General features: G+C 34.9%; 1 protein-coding gene and 1 pseudogene across 1 annotated transcript in view; both read left to right on the top strand.

The window, feature by feature from the left end:
* The window catches only part of Mib1 (MIB E3 ubiquitin protein ligase 1), a 129754-nt gene that overhangs the window by 34147 nt on the left and 75488 nt on the right, over window positions 1–20119 (top strand). The window contains exons 4-8 of the mRNA XM_046433889.2: window positions 3–107; window positions 2811–2877; window positions 5112–5316; window positions 13459–13642; window positions 19713–19857. Of these exons, the coding sequence (XP_046289845.1) occupies window positions 3–107; window positions 2811–2877; window positions 5112–5316; window positions 13459–13642; window positions 19713–19857 (706 nt within the window). The remainder of the gene's footprint in view (window positions 1–2; window positions 108–2810; window positions 2878–5111; window positions 5317–13458; window positions 13643–19712; window positions 19858–20119) is intronic.
* LOC124085908 (ATP synthase subunit O, mitochondrial-like) lies at window positions 6879–13450 on the top strand (annotated as a pseudogene).

Raw genomic sequence — 20119 nt, 5'->3', positions numbered from 1 at the left:
AGGTAACGGAAATCCAAGACTGGAGTGCATCAAGCCCACATAGTGCAGCGTATGTTCTCTGGGATAATGGTGCTAAGAACCTCTACAGAGTTGGCTTTGAGGGCATGGTAAGTAGCAAAGTTACACAACAGATTAAATTTAGAAGAGTGAAAGAGGGAAATAGTAGTCCTTGTGCTTCTTTCTCATTCCCTTCTGTTGTAATATGGTCATGTGATTCATGAATACACAATAAGAAGGAATTCTGTAAAGTGAGAATTTAATAAATTTGCAAGACCTTTGCATTTTTACTGTGTTTGTCTAAACTATTGAATAGTAAATATGATGTTTGCCCTCAGTTTGGGTACCTGACTATATATTGATCATGTAGATTGATCCTTTCTTAATGTAAATTTATGGGTATTTACTAAAATTTATCAAAAAGATATTTTTCTGCATTTTGGAGATTTATATAAAAATGATTTAAAATAATCTGTAAGACTAATCCTTGGCATAGACCTGGAAAACAGTATTAGAATGAAGTTTTATAGTATATTTGTATTCTGTGATCTGGTAGCTGATAAAAATATTAATTACGGTAAGTGTTGAAATTATTTTTAAGAATTTTTTCCTGTATTTTTAAAAAGTATAGAGTTGACAATTAAAAACAACTGAGAAACACCTAGAATTACCTAAATGCTCAGGAGAATAAGGGAGATTTATTCAGTGGATTGCCCTGTAGTTCTGTAATTCATGGACCTTTGTTCATACATTGACTTAGATATTTAATTTTAAAGTGTTTAATTAATGCTGGATTTTAATATTTTTCATAGCTTTTTTTTTTCTCTTTTCTTTTTGGTAGTGGGGATTGAACCCAGGGGCATGTTATCACCGAGCTACAACTTGGCTGTTTATTTTTTATTTTGAGGCAGGGCCTTACTAAGTTGCCCAGTCTGGCCTTGAATATGCAATCTTCCTGCCTGCCTCAGCCTATTGAGTAGTTAAGATTACAGGCATGTGCCACCAGGCCTGGCTTTTCATATCCTTTTTAATTTTGAATGCATTTCCCTTCAAAGAATTTTTTTTTTTTTTTTTTTTTTTTTTTTTTTTGGTGCTGGGGATCAAACCCAGAGTCTTGTACATGCTAAGCAAGAGCATTACTACTAAGTTATATGCCTAGCACCAAAGAATTTTTAAAATTTTATTTTTACTGCCTTGGGTTTCTCATTAGGAAATGAGAAAAATATCCATTATTCCCTTAGTATATTTTATTTATATATAAAAGTCAGCTATGTGAATTTACACAAATACTTTATTTGCCAAGTTATATCATTGAATATATCATCTATTTCTAGCTTTTCATTATCTTTATGCTTCTCCCAGTTTTTAAACTGTGAATTTTTGTAGGAGTCTGATTATTAATTGCTTCAGATGAAAACTTTTGTGCTATTTGTGCTCAGGTACTAAATAAGTAGTATTGATTGAGGACTGAGTAGTAGTTCCTTTAAAAATTATACCATTATTTATTTAATGATATTTCTGTTGTTGGGTATCTTCCTCCTGCTATTGCTTTAGCAGGGTGTCAGTAAACATCCTTGTATACTTCTTTGAACATTTTGCATATGTTCCCTTAGGATAGATTCCTAGAAGTGGAATTGCTGTGTTAAAATATCACATTAAAACAATCTGATCTCTATGTCACTTTAGCCAGGATTGAGTGCCATTTAAAGATCTGGTGTAAAAGAAGCTATAAGAGAGTTGGGTTGTGTGTGTGGGTGGGGGGGGGCACAGTAGGGGTTGATATATATATAAAGGAGCTTCCGTTCTTTAATGGAATAAGATACTTATCACCTTTTCTATATGCTAGTACTATTAGGCATAAATTTGCTTCTAAATTTTCACAGTAACACCCAGGATTGCTCTTCTAAGTCCACATTTTCTATACTTATTAAAATTTGCATTATAATTATACATAATAATTGAATTTATTATGCTGTATCTATTCATGCACAGTGTACTTTTTATTGTACCTCAGGTGCATACCCATTCAGATTGCTTAATATTTTTTTTCTTATAAAAGATAAGTGGTGAGCTGGGGCTGTAGTTCAGTGGCAGAGTGCTTGCCTAGCATGCATGAAGCACTGGGTTCAATCCTCAGTACCACATAAAAATAAACAAATAAAATAAAGGCATTCTGTCCCATCTACAACTACAAAAAAAAAAAAAAGTAAAAAAAAGTAAGTGGTAAGGAACTTCATTCAGCTAACCAAGTTATGGTGAAGTAAGGATTAACATTGAAGTAAATAGGAAAATTAAGAAGACAAGGAATCAAAGAAATGGATTTGGTATCATCTTTTCCTACTTTGTACTGCTATGTAGTTAATTGCTTCTACTTCTTGTCCTCACTTTCCTTACTTACTACATAAGTAATTGGCAGTGTCAAATGAGATAAAAATTTTGGTTTGTTTTTGGTAAAAGTATCTTTAAAGTTGAACGTGTTACGCACATTTCAAATACCAGGTATTTGTTAATAGTTCTTATTTGGGTGTGTATTTTTGAAATACAGTGTTGATGATTCAGTTTTCACTTTGATCTTTAAAATTAGAAAGCTAAAAGTTAATAAAGTATCTTGAAAGTATCTGAAGATCAAGTTTATAATTTTTATAGGTGTTTTTGAAAGCAGTGTTCAGTGTGCTTGTTAACCAACCTAGAGCTACTCTTCTGTGGTACCTGTGGTCTGAAATTTTTGTCTGTTTCAGGTATGCCATATTTTGTCCGTTTCAGGTATCACATATTTTCATAGGTGATTTTCTGTTTTTTCTTTTCCTTCTTAGTCTGATCTGAAGTGTGTTCAAGATGCCAAAGGAGGTTCTTTCTACAGAGATCATTGCCCTGTGCTAGGTGAGTTAGCGAATTAGAGAAGATTTCAAAATAATTTGTCAGAGTTCATAAAATCAGAAGTTAGACTTTAAGCAAATTAATTTCCATTACAGATACTTAGAAAAACACTTCTTTAATTTTATTTTAGTTTTAAAGCATTTGTTCATTTTTTAAATGATTTCTTTAGGCCCAGAAAGATTTGTCATGTCTTGAGAATTGATATACTCTTTATGTCATAATTTATATTTGAAAAATTTATCTTTTAATATAAATTTATATCATTGAAAATCTTTGCATTAGATTGCATCAATGTTGTATCTTGTGCTCTGTTGAGAATAGAATTTGACAAATAGAATAGAATTTAGTGATTATAAATTCCTTACACAGTTTCTGTAAAAGTGTAATATTAAGAGTTGCTCCATGGGCTGGGGTTGTAGCTCAGTGGTAGAATGGTTGCCTTACATGTGTGAGGCACTGGGTTCAATTCTCAGCATCACATAAAAATAAAAATGAATAAAATAAAGGTATTGTGTCCATCTACAACTAAAAAAAAAAAAAGGAGTTGCTCCGAGATTAATACAGTGAATATGTCATGTGTCACTAAAATTTGAAAACCCAAACTACTTTCATTTTATAGATTCTTTAGTGTTACCAGAATTGACATTTACAGTTCTCTTCTTATTAAATATTTAGTCTCTGAATGCTTTCCTTTCTCATTTGAACTATATTTTCCTCTTTCCAAACCATTGACTTGCCTTTTTGTGAAAAAGTGCCATTTTCTTGTAGCACACCTTACATTTTTAAAAAAGGGAAATGTATACAAATACTTATATTTTTGATGAGCTCATTAATTTCTTTTATTTTCAGAAACTTTTTTCTTGCCTTCAAAATAAAAAGGCAGAATCAATGTATGTTTTGGTTCCATTATGCATAGTGTTTTATGATCAAAATGTCTTTGAGAACTTCGAAAATCCAGGGAATGAGTTTTGAGATGTAAAAAAAAAAAAAATGTTCTTTAGGCAAAAATCACAAGATCTCCTTGTTCAAAAAATAATACTAAGCATTTCAGAGGAAAAAAAACAAAAACAAACCCAGGTTTTTTTTTTTTTTATATTTTCTGGGTACTTTTGCTTTGGTGCAGTGATAGTCAATAAGTCACCCAGGCAGAAAAGTGAATATTTTCAACACCCAGAATGTTGTGTTCTGATATAGGTGATATAGCCCTTTATAGAGTCTACTCTTGCTCGTTTACCTGTTAGTAAGCCATCACATTACAATTTTTTGTTTGTTCGTTTTTATGGTGCTGGGACTGTGCGTGCTAGGCAAGTGCTCTGCCTTTGGAGTTACTTTCCTTTCCTAAATTATTAGTTTTTGAAGTCTGATGTTTGTTTTTTTTCTTTCTGTTTTTAAAACTCCCGGTTCTAGAATCTCATACTTAAAGTGAATTTTTAAAACATTTTAAGATTAGATGAAATCTAGAACTAAAATATCTAGATGTTTTTCTTGTTTAAAAGTAATGCAGTTGTGGCTGGGCACAGTTACACCTGTAATTCCATTGTCTTGGGCGGCTGAGGCAGGAGGATTGCGAGTTCAAAGCCAGCCTCAGCAAAATCAAGGCACTAACCAACTCAGCGAGACCCTGTCTCTAAATAAAATATGGCTGGGGATGTGGCTCAGTGGTTAAGTGCCCTGAGTTCAATCCCTGGTACTCCCCACCCCCTAAAAAAATGTAATGCAGTTGTGAGGGAGGTTGGCTATGGGTATAAAATTAGAGTTAGGAATAAGTTCTAGTGTTCTGTAGCACAGTAGGGTGACTATAGTTGATAATTTGTTGTATATTTCAAAATAGCTAGAAGAGAGAATTTTGAATCATCTTACCACAAAAAAAGGATAAATGTTTAGGTTGATGTGTATGTTGATTACCCTGATTTGATCATCACACATCATATACACACACACACACACACACACACAGAAACACACAGTTACTTTGTATCAGAAATAAGATACTTATTCCATAAAATAAAAGATTGTAAGGAAATAATAAGACTAATATGTTGGCCAACAAATGGATAAAGTAGTTCAAATGGACAGATTCCTAGAAAGAAAAAACTACCAAATGATTAAAGAAAAAAAAAGTTGGAATAGAGCTATAGCAAGAGATTGAATTAGTAATCACATACATACAAAATGCAGTTGCATGGTGTTGAATTTCTTTTCCCCTTTTCTTTTTTAAATTACCTCTGAAATTATAGGTGAGCAAAATGGCAACAGGAATCCTGGAGGATTGCAGATTGGTGACCTGGTAAATATAGATCTTGACCTAGAAATTGTACAGTCTTTGCAACATGGTCATGGAGGATGGACTGATGGAATGTTTGAGACTTTAACTACAACTGGAACTGTTTGTGGTATTGATGAAGACCATGACATTGTAGTACAGTATCCAAGTGGCAATAGGTTAGTAATATTTCTCAATTTTTGATAATGACAAAGTTAGTATGTAGAGAAAAAGAAGAAAGCAAATAATGTGCTGTAGTCAAAGACTTGTTAACAACTAGCTCTTAGGTGGGAGATTAAAATGCAGAGTATATTGGTGAGGCAGAGAGAAACAAGCAAGAGGTCTGTGTAAAGTATGTGAATTTATATTTTTATGATATAAAATTCTGTATATTTTTTATTTTTCCTTCAGGAGTAAAATACATTATATCAGCAACAGGTCCCAGTTCATAATGGACTGTATCATCTACAATGAATGAGAGAAGTAACATCACAAATCCTTTGGCCCTCTAGGGTCATCTCTTGCTAGTGCAGCCCTTCCTTGTTTTAGACATGGACGCATACACTGTCTTATCAGCAATGTAGAATCTCATGTATTTCCTCACTTTTGCAGCTTTTTATGTGCTGCTTCATCTATGTGGATTTAATTCTCCTGCAGCCTATGACTATTGAGTTAATATGTTTTTATTACCTCTCCTCTTCCACCCTTCCTGATATTTAGATTTCCTATTATCTATTTAATTTTTTTTTCTTTAAAATTTGACTTCTTGGAGTTTCTTTGAGTCTGGGCCTATGCCTTTTATTTTGGCCTTGGGGGCCAAAATCTATCCCATTTACTAGTATATTGTATTTTAAAGTAAAAGCAGTAGTTGCATTGAATAATAGTCTCACTGACAGAATAAAACAAATTAACATTAAGTTGCTTAAGTATGGAATTAGCTCTGATTGTGTCCAAATCTTAAAGGTATGTGGAGTCATATCAATAGATGCAGAAAACTTGTATGACAAAACTCTTTAATAGTCTTTGTTATTAAAAACACTAAACATATTAGGGACAAAATGGAATTTCTTTGGCTATATTAAAGGGCCTGATAAAGGGCATCTAGAAAATACCCATGGATAAAATCATACTTAATGGTGAAAGATTGAATACTTTCCCCCCTTTTCCTCTTATATTTAACATTATACTTGAGGTTCTAATGAGGGCAGTTAGACAGGAACAGAACTAAAAGGATGAAGCTAGAGACAGGAAGATGTAAAACTGTTCACAGGTGATGAGAACTTGTTTATAGAAAAATCTAAAGAATTTGGGTGTGATGGCACATACCAGTAATCCCAGGGAGCTGAAGGCTGAGTTGGGAGGATCACAAATTAAAGACCAACCTTGGCAATTTAGCCCTTACCTTAAAAAGGGCTGGAGATGTAGCTCAGCAGGAACAAGCATCCCAGGGTTCAATCCCCAGTACAACAAAACCAAACAACAAAAAAAACAAACTAAGGAAATTACAGTAACAAAAAAAAAAAAAAAAAAAAAGCAACAAAAAAATATTGATAAGCAGCTGCTGGGCCTGGGACCTCCAGCACCATGGTGTTGGAGAAGACCTTTAAGCAGCGCCGCACCTTCTAACAAAGAGCAGAAGACATGCAACTCATCTGAGAGCAGCATCCCACCAAGATACAAGGGTGAGAAGCAGCTGCCTGGCCTGTACAAGACCAAGTTCCTTGTGCCCAACCCCGTCAACATGAGCGAGCTCATCAAGATATCTAATCAGAAGGCGCTTGCAGCTAAACACAAACCAGGTCTTCTTCCTCTTGGTGATGTTGAGTTTCTTGGGATTGTGGACATGTGCCAAATCCAGTATTACTCCATCTTAACTTGATTTCATCTGCAAAAGACCCTACTTACAAATAAGGTCACATCAATAGTTACTAGGATTAGGATTTCAATATATATTTTGGGTGCAGGAGGAATAATTCAAGCCACAACCGATGGTAGTATTTCCACAAGTAATATACAGATTTAAAATAATCTCTATCAAGATTCTGTTGCCTTTTTTTTCTTGCAGAGATTTGACAGACGGATACTAAAATTAATGAGAAAATTCAAGGAATCCAGAATAACCAAAAAACTAAGTTGGAGATCTCATGTGTCCCAGTTTTAAAAATTAAAAACATATCTAAGATAGTGTATTAGTGATAAATGTTGAATATACAGATTGATGGAATAGAGAATCTAGAAATAAACCCTTGCAGTTAAGTTAGTTGATTTATTTTTTTCTTTTTAATTTAGGTGGTACTGGAGATCAAACCTTAGGGCCTCATGCCTGTGAGGCAAGTGCTGTACCATTGAGCTGCATCTCCAGCAGGTCTCTTGCTTTTGGGCCACTGTTAAGATAATTCAGTGGGGGGGGGGGCTGTGGTTGTGGCTCAGAGGTAGAGAGCTCATCTCTCACATGTGAGGCTCTGGTAAGATCCTCAGCACCACATTAAAAAAAAAATAAAGGTATGGTGTTCAACTACAACATTTTTTTAAATGAGTTCAGTGGGGGAAAGAATATTTTTTTTCAACAAATGCTGCTAGAACAAATGGATGTCTGCATGGCGAAAGAATGACACTGAACCCTGGCCATATACCATATACAAGTTATTAAGTAAAAATTAATCATAGAGGGCTGGAGACATAGTTCAATGGTAGGTACGGTACCTGCCTGGCATGCATGAAACCCTGGATTTGATCTCATCACTGAAAAATAAATTTGATTGTAGATCTTAGTGTAATAGCTAAATCTATAAAAGTCTTTTATAGTCCATTATAGGTGTGAATCTTCATGACTTTGGATTAGACAATAGTTTTATAACTATGACCCAAAAAGCATAAACAACCAAAGAAAAAGTAGATATATTGGGCTTTAAAATTGAAAACTTTGATGTTTCAAAGGAGACTATCAGAAATAAAAACGGTTGAGATATATAGCTCAGGGGTAGAGTGCTTGCCTAGCATGCATGATCCTCAGCACTAGAAAAAAAAAGTGTAAAAACTCATGAAATGGGAGAAAATGTTTATATATTATGACTATTAAGGGGCTTGTATATAGAATATAAAAATAATTCTTAAAATTCAACAATAGGGACTGGGGATGTGGCTCAAGTGATAGCACGCTCGCCTGGCATGCGTGCGGCCCAGGTTCGATCCTCAGCACCACATACAAAGAAAGATGTTGTGTCCGCCGAAAACTAAAAAACAAATATTAAAATTCTCTCTCTCTCTCCCTCCCTCCCTCCCTCTCTCTCTCTCTCTCTCTTTCAACAATAAAAGACAACCCAGTTGAAAAGTGGGCAGAGAAAGGATTTGAATAGCCATTTTTTCCAAAGAAGCTATACAAGATGACCAGTAAATTCATTGTATTAGTTGACTAGGGCTACCATAAAAAAATACTTCAGACTAGTGTCTTTATCAACAGAGATTTATTTTCTTAAACTTCTGGAGGCTAGAAGTCAAGAGATAAGAGTGTTTTCAGGGTTGGTTTCTGGTGAGTTCTTGTCCCTGGCTTTTAGGTGACTACCTTCTCACTGTGTCCTCATTGGTCTTTCCTCTCTGTGTGATTAAAGAGAGATTTCTGGTGTCTCTTAATTTTATAAGGATACCAGTTCTATCAGATTAGGGTCTTACCCATATTACCTCATTTAACCTTTATTACCTCCCTCATGGCCCTTTCTCCAAATAGTTATATCAGGGGTGACGCTTTACTATATTAATTATGTAGGAACATAGATCTGTGCAGAGTACGCATGAAAAGATGCTTGTTACTGTTAGGGAAATACAAATAGAAAACCACAGTGAGATACTGCTTCACATACTAGGATATTATTAGGAAAGTACAGCTCAACACCACAAAGAGGGGGTTTGATCTGCAGCCACCTGGGAGAAGAAGGATGTCCCAGAAGCGTCCCGGCTCTCGCAGCAGGTACAATGCTTCAGTACATCTGTGGTCAGACCATTTACCAAACTTGTGAAGGCCACCTGTTCAGATACATGGCATTGAAGGTCACTATGCCACTGCTTTTATTCTGCTGCATCTAAACAGAATAAACTGGAACAAGTAGAAAAGCAGTTGTTGAGAGTAGCACAACTCCTGAAGGAACCCAAAATGGCTGCTTCTATTCTGAATCCTTATAGTAAGCATTCCATCAAAATGAAAAGTCTAAATGACATGACAGCAAAAAAAGTTTTTTTTTCGCATTATATCTAACCTGTAAACTTGCTTGCTGAAAATGGTCTCCTAAACAATGCTCTTGGCATCATTTCTGCCTTTTCTACAATTATGAGTGTGCACCGTGGAGAAGTACCTTGCACAGTGACCACCATGTTTCCTTTAGTGGAAGCTAATCCTTCTGAGTTAAAGACAGTCCTGGAGATAAAGACAGTCCTGAAGAGCTTCCTAAGTCAAGGCCAAGTATTGAAATTGGAGGTTAAGATTGATCCAGCATTTATGAGTGGGATGATTGTCCATATTGGAGAGAAATATGTTGATATGTCTGTAAAAACCAAGATTCAGGAGCTGATCTGCGCTTTGTGGGAGAGTATCTAAAAGTGTTAATTTCCTGTCATCAGTGAAAATTCTTAAACACGGAACAACAATGTTTTAATACTCTCTTCCTGAAGAGAGTATTAAAAACAAAAAAATCAACAAAACCACAATGAGTTACTACTTTGTATACTGTGATGGCTAGAATAAAAAAAAATTTGACAAAAACAAATGTTACTGAGGGTATGGAGAAAATGGAACTATCATACATGGCTGGTGGTATTGTAAAATGATGGAATCACTTTAAAAGAGTGTTTGTTACTTTCTCAAAATTTGAATATAGGATTATTGTATGAGCTGGAAGTTCTATTCTTATATGTACCCAAAAGAACTATAAGCATATGTACACACAAAAATCTATAGATGACTGTTGATAGAATTATTACTCATAAAATTATTTTCCATAAAATTATTATTCATAAAAGTAGAAACAACTCAGATGCTTATTAACTGATGAATGGGTGAACAAAGTGTGATATAGCTGTACAGTGAAATATTGTTTGTTCATAAACTGGAATAAAATACAGGGATACTGCAATATAGATGAATATTGAAAATGTGCTAAGGGAAGAAGCCAGCCAGAAAAATAATTCACATAGTGTGATTTTATTTCTATTAAATGTCCAAAATAAGCAAAACCCAAAAAACAAAGTAAATTACTAGTTTTTTAAGGGCTGGTTGAAGGGTAATTGCAGAGTGACTGCTAATAGTTATGGGATATCTTTATGAGGTGATGAAAATGAAATTTGATAGTGGTAATGGTTGTACAACTTTTATACTAAAAATAACTGCATGACACTTTAAATGAGTGAATTGTTTGCTATATGAATTATGTCTCAATATTTTTTTTAAAAGAAAGAAAAATCTTAAGGACACAATGTAAGTTCCATTTAGTATTCACTCATACTTTTTGTGTTAAATATTCTCTTGTTTGGAAATATTACACAAATTAGTATTAGTTGCAGAATTCATTCTTGTTCAAAATTCTTTCTTGGACAGTACAATATTAACAGTAATTTGGCATGTGAGTTCCAGAAAAATAATCATTTTTGTTCCTTTTTCAGCAAAATTGAATACTTATTCTGTATTAGACTCTGTGATTAGTAGGATTACAAAGACAGTTAAGACATGGTTTCTTGCTTTGAAGGTTTTCCCCTTCGAAGTGTTCAAATAGACAAACTGGAAATAACTATAATAAAATGATACAAATAATATAGGTAGGTAAGCAGGGTATCCTGATGGCACAAAAGAGGAGAGAGAAAACTTTAGAGAGAAAACTATACTATAGATAATTTATTTTTTTAAAAAAATTTAATATATTATTTTTAGTTGTCAGTGGACCTTTATTTATTTATATGTGGTGCTGAGAATCAAACCCAGTGCCTCACACATACTAGGCAAGCTCTCTACCACTGAGCCACAGCTCCAGCCCAACTTAGTTAATTTAAAAGATGGACTAGATTCCACTAGGTCAGGGAAACACTTCAGGCAGAGAGAGCAAGTTGAATCAGTACCATTTTGGAGTGTTGAGAATGAGGTGAAGGGCACTGTGGTTAAGACAAAATAAACATTTGTTTATTTCATTCTTAACTATGTGAAGGCATTTTTTCTTTGGGATTGCTTTAGTAAAAAAAAGTTTACTTGTGTGATTACAGGAACTTAGTAACTAACAGACTTTTATGTTGTGATCTCAGAATCTTTTGTATGCTAATAAGCAGTTGAATTAAGGAGAAATGATATGATACCAATACTGTAGAAGCTTTTCTGATAAGGGATCTTTTTTCCTTTGGAGTTCAGTGTGGAATTAGGGAAAGAGCTTTGTTATACATTGTGGCACTTCTGTTTGATGGAATATTTAATAGTCATTAAAATGATGGTTATGAAGATGGTAGCAACCTCAAAAAATGCTTATGTATGCGAAATAAGTCAAACTCAGAAGGTTAAGAGTTGTATGTTTTCTCTGATGTGGAAGCTAGAGAGGAAAAGGAAAAGAAAGATTGGGGCAGATCTCATGAAAATCAAAGGGAAATCAGTAGAGGAAGGGGAGCAAGAGGTAGAAGGTAGGGAGTGAGGGGAAAGTGCTGGGTAGTGATACTGGCCAAATTATATTGTTACATTGTATATTGTGTGCATGTACCAATAGGTAACAACAATCCCTTCAGAATGTATAATTGTAATGCACCAGTTTAAAATATATATATATTTTCAATACATTATAATTTTATATTTCAAAAATGCATTTTTCTGAATGTTATTCAAAGTTATATTTTATGGTCAATAAATTTGTAAATAATAAATAAATAAATAAATTTGTAATTGATGTCCAAAAAATGCTTGTAAAGTAAAGAAGTCAGAATCCAAATTTGTTTTAATACAGTGATTACAATTATGGAAAATACCCATGTGTGGCAAATTAAAACAAGATAGTATTTTTATGAGATTGGCAATGTTTTGGGGAAATGGTGCACTCTTTTGTAGTTTGGGTCTATTTTTGGTAAATGGGGGTCCACCGGGGAGTGGTGGCTCGAGTTCCTGTGGGTGGGTAGCAGCTAAGTGTCCTGCGTGGGAGCCAAGCGGCGTCTGGGAGTTCTGCGCTGGTGCTGATGCTGATGCGTCCTGTAAGGCACTTATGAGCCCTGTGTGGGCTAGTAGTTCGGAGTTGGGAGTCCTGCTCTAACGTTGAGGCCCAGAGCCCTGCGCAGGGCGTAGCATTGGTGATTTCTGTGTGAGAGAAGCTGTGTAGAGGTACTTTATCACTCTAAGAGAAGCAGTATTCCCACTAGTTGAGACCTGGAGTGACACAGAATGCTGCCTCCCTCTGGCCCACCATCTTGGATCCTCCTATCTTTTGGAATTATAAAGAAATATATTTTTTAAATCAGGAAGGTTTTTTTTTTTTGAGCATTATAGGTGTACATTGTAGTTGGATTCACATTGTAAAGTAAATATTCTAAGATGCACTGAGAAAAAAATAATAGAATGATATGTTTATGTATGTCTACAATGATCCTATTTATGGAAAATAACAGCTCTCTAGCTTTATGAATATCATTCAGCATAGTGATAGAAGATCTGTAAGGATACATAATAGAGAATTAGTAATGGTTTCTAGTGGGGTAGTAATGATGATCCAGGTATGTTTGTGTGATATGGAACTTTCACTTTACATGGTTCTGAAATGTTTAACAATGGTCATGTATTTTATAGCAGTTTTTAAAAAAATATTTATTTTTTAGGTATAGATGGACACAACACAATATCTTTAATTTTATGTGGTGCTGAGGATCGAACCTGGATTCCGCACATGTTAAGTGAGCGCTCTACTACTGAGCCACAATCCCAGCCCCAATAGCAGTTTTTAAAAATATCCAGAGGGTGGTGAGATCACATATGACTCTGTTTCCAAATTTGTATAATAAAATTATAACATGAAGAAAAATTATAAAAAAGAAACAGATCATTCAGAAGGTAGTTGCAAAGGCTCCCTTTACTCTTTTGATGTGTATAAGATCTTTCTCCCTGTAGTGTTGAAGAATGTATTAAAATTAAGTAAACTTACTGGGCTGGGGCTGTAGCTAAGTGGCAGAGTGCTTGCTTAGCATGTGTGAGGCAGTGGGTTCGATCCTTAGCACCATATCATAAATAAATAAAGTCATTCTGTCTATCTACAACTACAAAAAAATAAATTAAAAATAAGTAAACTTACTTATTTTGAGTTTTGGCTTTGCTTTTGTAGATGGACCTTCAATCCTGCTGTTCTCACTAAAGCAAACATTGTCCGAAGTGGGGATGCTGCGCAGGGTGCAGAAGGAGGGACTTCACAGTTTCAAGTGGGTGATCTTGTGCAAGTTTGCTATGATCTGGAAAGAATTAAACTTCTACAAAGAGGACATGGTGAATGGGCTGAAGCAATGCTTCCAGTAAGTATATAAGATAGTTTGGGGCTAGAGATTACACTTTATTTATGTAGCTTTTTAAAGTAAATTGATTTTGGAAACAAAAGAGGCATAAACCTTCTTAGAATTGTACCTCCATTGGCACTTAGAAATTAGAAATAGCACTGAGTGTGGTGGCTCATGCCTGTGATCCCAGTGACTCAGGAGGCTGAGGCAAGAGGATTGCAAGTTCAAAGCCAGCCTTAGTAACTTAGTGAGCAACTTATGAGACCCTGTCTAAAAAAATAAGGGCTGATTATGTGGCTCAGTGGTTAAGGGTTAAGTGCTCCTAGGTTTAATACTCAGTACCAAAAAAAAAAAAAAAAAAAGGAGAAAACAAATTAGAAATTGTTTTCTAATTTATTTCACTTAAATTAGCCTGAGAAGGTCCAGAAAGGGATGTGGTTGATCTTTTTTTTATTTATATTTTGTGGTACTGAGGATTGAACCAAGGGATGCTCTTCTACCGAGCCTCATCCTCTACCTTATTATTTCATATTAGAGAGAGTATTTCATTAAGTTGCCAAGATTGGCCTTGAATTTGTGATCCTCCTGCCTCAGCCTCCTGAGGAGCTAATTTTACAGGAATGTACCATCACACCTGTCTTGTGTTAATATTTTTGATATAGTACAATGGAGAATGTGATATGGTGTTAGGCAGTAGAGGCTCTCCTGATACCAAGACCCTGAATGAGATAGGAATATGCTCGTTCAGTTTCCAGCAGTTCCACCACAGCTTTCCTGCTTTGGGGACCTGTGTCTCTAAGGGTCTCAAAATCTGAATCATCTGAGGTTAGCTTTCCTCTCATACAGTACAGTTCAATTTTATTATTCATTCAATACATGTTCACCAAATGCTCATTAACAACAGACAAAGGAGTGAGTAGGTCCACATAAAATGTGGCAGGGATCATGGTTGAATCCTAGTCCACAATTATTATGGAGAAAAGAGAATAATTCTAAATACAATGAAAATATACTAGAAAAATGTGCACAGAAAACTGAATGTAACCAAAATCTGGTAATTCCAAATGAGCTAAGAGAAATTAAGAAAATGACAGGATATAAAAAAAGAAATAACAATTAGAAATAATGTGCTAAAATTTTAGGAAATGAAGAGAAAAGGTCACTTTATTTTTTATTTTTAAATATATATATATAATCTTTTAGTTGTAGGTGGATACAATACCTTTATTTTATTTATTTTTATGTGGTGCTGAGGCTCAAACTAAGTGCCTCATATATATTAGGTGAGCACTCTACCACTGAACCACAACCCCAGCCCCAAAAAGGTCATTTTAGAAATGGAGACTAATTTATTGGCAGGAACACAGAGCAAATAAGTATAACAGATAATGTCTTAAGAGCAGTAGAAGGAGGGCTGGGGCTGTAGCTGTAGCTCAGTGGCAGGCTCTTGCCTAGCACGTGTGAGGCACTGAGTTCGATCCTTAGCACCATATTAAAAAAAAAAAAAAAAAAAAAAAAATATATATATATATATATATATATAAGCAAAATAAAGGTATGCTGTCCATCTACAACTACAAAAAAATTTAAAGAAAAATAGAGCAATAGAAGGAAATAAGTAGGAAATTAAAAAAAATTTAAAGTTGTTGATGGACTTTATTTTATTTATTTATACTTGGTGCTGAGAATCGAACCCAGTGCCTCACACATGTGAAGCAAGCACTCTACCACTGAGCCACAACCCTGGCCAAGAAGTAGGAAATTTTAACAATAAAAAAGATACAAAAAAAAAATTCCACAGAAGTGCAAACATGGAATACCCAATATAGCTATATTAATAAGCTTTTCCAAAAGGAAAACCAAAACTCAAATGAAATGAAACAAATGCTACATTTTTTCATTTTGTTTGTTTTACTTTTTGCAATGGTAGGGATTGAATGTAGGGCCTAGAGCAGGCCAGGAAAGCACTCTACTACCAAGATACATCCTCAGCTTTAAAATCTGTGATTCTAGAAGAATACTTTTGAAATTAAGAATTTGAAACTAAACATTAGAGGGAGGGTACATTGCATACTTGGGAAAACTGATCCAGAACAATAGGATAATGAACCATATTCTGGGAAAGTCTTTAAGAAAAGAAACAATTTCTTGGACTTCTAGGCTGAAAACCAAAGTATTGGTCTTGAAGGAAAATCGTTTTGCTATTAAGAAAAAATCTGATCTTGCTGGGTGCTGTGGCACATGTCTTTAATCTCAGCTACTTCGGAGGCCAAGGCAGAAAGAGAGAACCTGTTTCACAATAAAAACAAGAAAAGGGCTGTGGATGTAGCTCAGTGGTAAAGTGCTAGTCTGGCATGTGTGAGGCCCCTGGGTTCAATCCTCAGTAAAAACATACGCACACATACAAACACACAAAAAAAAAAAAAAAGAAAAGAAAAAAATCTGATTTTAGTATATTATGTCAGAAAACAATGAAAATAACATTTATTTACGATACTTAGGAAAGAAAATTTTAAACTAAAGATTTTATATATAACCAAAGTAACTTTATAGTGTAATAGCTGCAGATTGCTATCAAGATGTAAAAATTCACAGAATTTTATTTCCATCAGTCCTTTCTGAGTAGTCTTAGGAATGAGTCTTAAGACAACCAAAATGACTAAGGTTAAATGACAATTTTGATGGAAAGGGGAGAGAACATAATGACTGTATGTTTTAACAAAGTATAGTATAACTATCCAAAACTGGAGTGGTAATGAAGAGAGCTTATGGAAAGATCGATAAACTGCTTGATTGTATTTTAGTTACATGAACTGGGATGAAATCAAAATATTAAAAGAGATAGGGTAAGAGATATGTATCTATACATACATCTATACATCTATAAATGTATATGTTTTTTAAAAGAAGTAATAAGGAGATATATATGTACACATATATGTATTTATGTAAACGAATTAATGTAAATAACTGTTACTACAATAGAAATTTTATATAAGAAAAGTAATGAAGCTGGGTGGGGTAGCACATGCCTGTAATCCCAGTGATTCAGAAGCTGAGGCAAGAGGATTGTGAGTTCAAACCCAGCCTCAGCAACTTAGTGAAGCCCCAAGCAACTTGGGGAGACCCTATCTTTGATGAAAAAAAAAAGAGCTTGGGATATGGCTCAGTGGTTAAGTGTCCCAATACCCCCAACTCTACCCCAAAAATTACCTATATTAAAAGAGGCTAGGATATGGGGCACCAAGGTTAGAAGGGATACGTCTTTGAATATGTCTTATTTTATGTATTTGATTTAAAAGCATTCACATTTTATATAATAGTAAAACAAAATTGAATTTAAAAAGAAGACTCCTTCCTACATGTAGAAAATACATGAATCTAAATATATTTCCTCGGTTGGCATAACCATAGAGAAGGGAAAATTCTAAGTGATTGTGTGTGTGTGTGTGTGTGTGTGTGTGTGTGTGTGGTGCAGATGGAACCAAGGGCGTGAACATATCAGGCAAGTGCTTTACCACTGAACTATAAACTCCCAGCCCCTCCATGTGATTTTTTAAAAAATATTTATTTTTTAGTTGTAGTTTTACATAATACCTTTATTTTATTTATTTACTTTTATGTGGTGCTGAGGATCGAACCCAGGGCCTCGCATGTGCTAAGCGAGCATTCTACTGCTGAGCTACAACTCCAGCCCCCATTCCATGTGATTTTAAAACACAGTAATTTGTGTTTATATCCTTACAGAAGGAATATACACAAACTGCATGAAAAAGAAATACACAATTTTCAGAACTCTTCTTCTATATAGTAGTTTTGATACTGTTATTCTGAGATTGTTGTATGTGACAAAAAATCAAATGAATACTTACATCATAATTTTTTCATCCCCAGTGAATTTGAGAACAAGAATTATCAAAGTGGAGAAGGGCAATATGTATATGATATAGAAGAGATAAAATAAAAACTCTGTCTCTTTGATTCAAATTGGAAGAATGTTTAATCTCATGATTTGTCTTTCAAAATATAACAAAACAAAGAAGGAAAAAAAACAAAACCTTTTTTGCTCAGTTCTGTCAATGAAAAGACCTAGAAAACAGTGAGCATTCTAGTAGTAATAACCAACCTCAGTGCCCATGTTTTGGTTTTGAAATATCCTTGTGCTTTAGTTAAGAATCTCTTTGAAGAAATGGTTAGTGGTAGCCCATTGGAAGGCATTGAAGATGAGCCTTATATTAAATAGCAAGGAAGCCATCAAAGATTTCTTCTGTTTTTTTGGTGCTGAGGATCGAACCCAGGGCCTTGTACATGCAAGGTAAGCACTCTGCCAACTGAGCTGTATCCCCAGACTGCCATCAAAGATTTCTAAGGTTATATTAAAAGGACCAGCAGTAGTTGGATGTAGTAGCTCGTGCCTATAATTCCAGGAACTCTGGAGGCTGAAGCAGGAGGATTGTAAATTCAAGGCCACCCTCAGCAATTTAGTGAGGCCCTAAGCAACTTAGTGAGACCTGCTTCAAAATAAAAAATAGAAACTAAGGGCTGGGAATATAATGCTTAGTGGTTAAGTACTCTTGGGTTCAATCCCCAGTCCCCCGCCCCCCCCCCCCAAAAAAAAAAAAAAAGTAAGAAGACCAGCAGTTAACTTGAATGGATTCTCACTGACCAAACACAGGATCATAAGAAACCTCATAAATCAAATAATCCTGTTTCTTTTTTTTTTTTTCCCCCTGTGGTACTTGGCATTGAACCCAGGGTCTGCTTTACTACTGACCCATACCCCAGTTCTTTTTATTTTTCATTTTGAAATAGGGTCTCACTAAGTTGCTTAGGGCCTTGCTAAGTTGCTGAGTCTGGCCTTGAACATAGGATCCTCCTGCCTCAGCCTCCATAGCCTGTGGGATTAGAGGTTATGTGCTACTATGCCTGGGTTACATCTGTTTGAATCATCTGATTCCAAAACATGAATATACAAAATAGCAAGTTTACTTCCTGGTGAGTTGACTCACATTGGTAATCCCATTGACTAGGGACACTGAGGCAGGAGGTTCACAAATTAAAGTCCAGTCTCTGCGAGTGAGACCATCTCAAAAATTAACAAGGGTTGGGCATGTGGCTCAGTGATAAAGCACCTTTGGCTTCAATCCTCAGTACCAAAACATGAACAAACAAAAAGAAAAACATATCTATTTTACTACATAAATTATTTTCCTTCTATGAGTTTTGGGGGATTAAGTCGTGGTTTTTTTGTTTTTAAGAAATCCTATTTCCTCTTCTAAACTATATTGATCATGATTTTGGACTACCTGATTTGCAAGTTCTCAAGATATAGGGTTAAAAAGGGGTTAAATATAAAAAGTTTTTATGAACAAGATAGACTTTATCATGACCTTTTATATACTTGTGGAAGTGTAATGGTATTTACTAAGATATTTTTATATAGGATATATTAATGTATTAAGTAATACTTTTAAAAATATCTTTTAAAGATTTTTTTCAGGTTTGTAACTAATACATAACTCATTTGAAAATGGATATCCTTTAAAATATTTGAAGTTAGGAACAAGTAAAATTAATACTTTTTTTTGTGTATGTGTGTGGTACTGGGGATAGAAACCAGGGGCGCACTTTACCACTCAGCTATATCCCCAGTCTTTTTATTTCTGTTTTGAGACAGGGCTTCATTAAGCTTCCCAGGCTCACCTCAAATTTGTAATTCTCTTGCCAAAGCCTCCCAAATTGCTAGGTTTATAGGTGTGTGCCACCACTCCTGGCAGGTAAAGTCAATATTTTAAAATGTAAGAACTAACTGTATGTGTTGGCATATGCTTATGATCACAAGTACTTGGAAAGCTGAGGTGGAAGATCACAAATTTTAGGCCAGCCTGGACAACTTAGTGAGACCCTTCTCAAAACAAAATAGAAGGGGTTGGGGATGTAATTCAGTGGTAGAATGCTTTCCTAGTATGCATGATGAAGCCTTGGGTTCAATTCCCAGTACTGGGTACGTGTGTGTGTGTGTGCACGCACACTGATTTATTTTATGATATGTATTTAGAAACATGAATCTTATCTGTTTTTTGAAAAGACTTTAGGTAAAGTTGGCCGAGTACAACAGATTTATTCAGACAGTGATTTAAAAGTGGAAGTTTGTGGAACATCTTGGACTTATAATCCAGCAGCAGTTTCCAAGGTAGCATCCGCAGGATCAGCCATTAGCAATGCATCTGGTGGTACGTTTTGCACTGTTTCTTTAAAAGTATGATTTACTTTCTGAGTGGCTTATTTTGTTTAACACAATGTTCTATCCATCCATTTTCCTGCAAATGGTACAATTTCATTCTTCTTTGTATCTGTAAGCCATGGAGGAAAATGAAAAGAAAGGTGGGGGATCTCATGAAAATTGAAGGGAGATTAGTAGAGTAAAGGAAAGGGACCGGGTGGAGGGAAGGGAAAGGGAAATACTGGGAATGATGTTGGCCAGATTATATTATA

This window comes from Marmota monax, unplaced genomic scaffold (assembly GCF_021218885.2).
Source record: "Marmota monax isolate L192 unplaced genomic scaffold, Marmota_monax_Labrador192_F-V1.1 WCK01_AAM20220418_F8-fsc00126, whole genome shotgun sequence".
NCBI classification, from domain to species: Eukaryota; Metazoa; Chordata; class Mammalia; order Rodentia; family Sciuridae; genus Marmota; species Marmota monax.
This window is presented reverse-complemented; position numbering and strand designations above follow the sequence as displayed.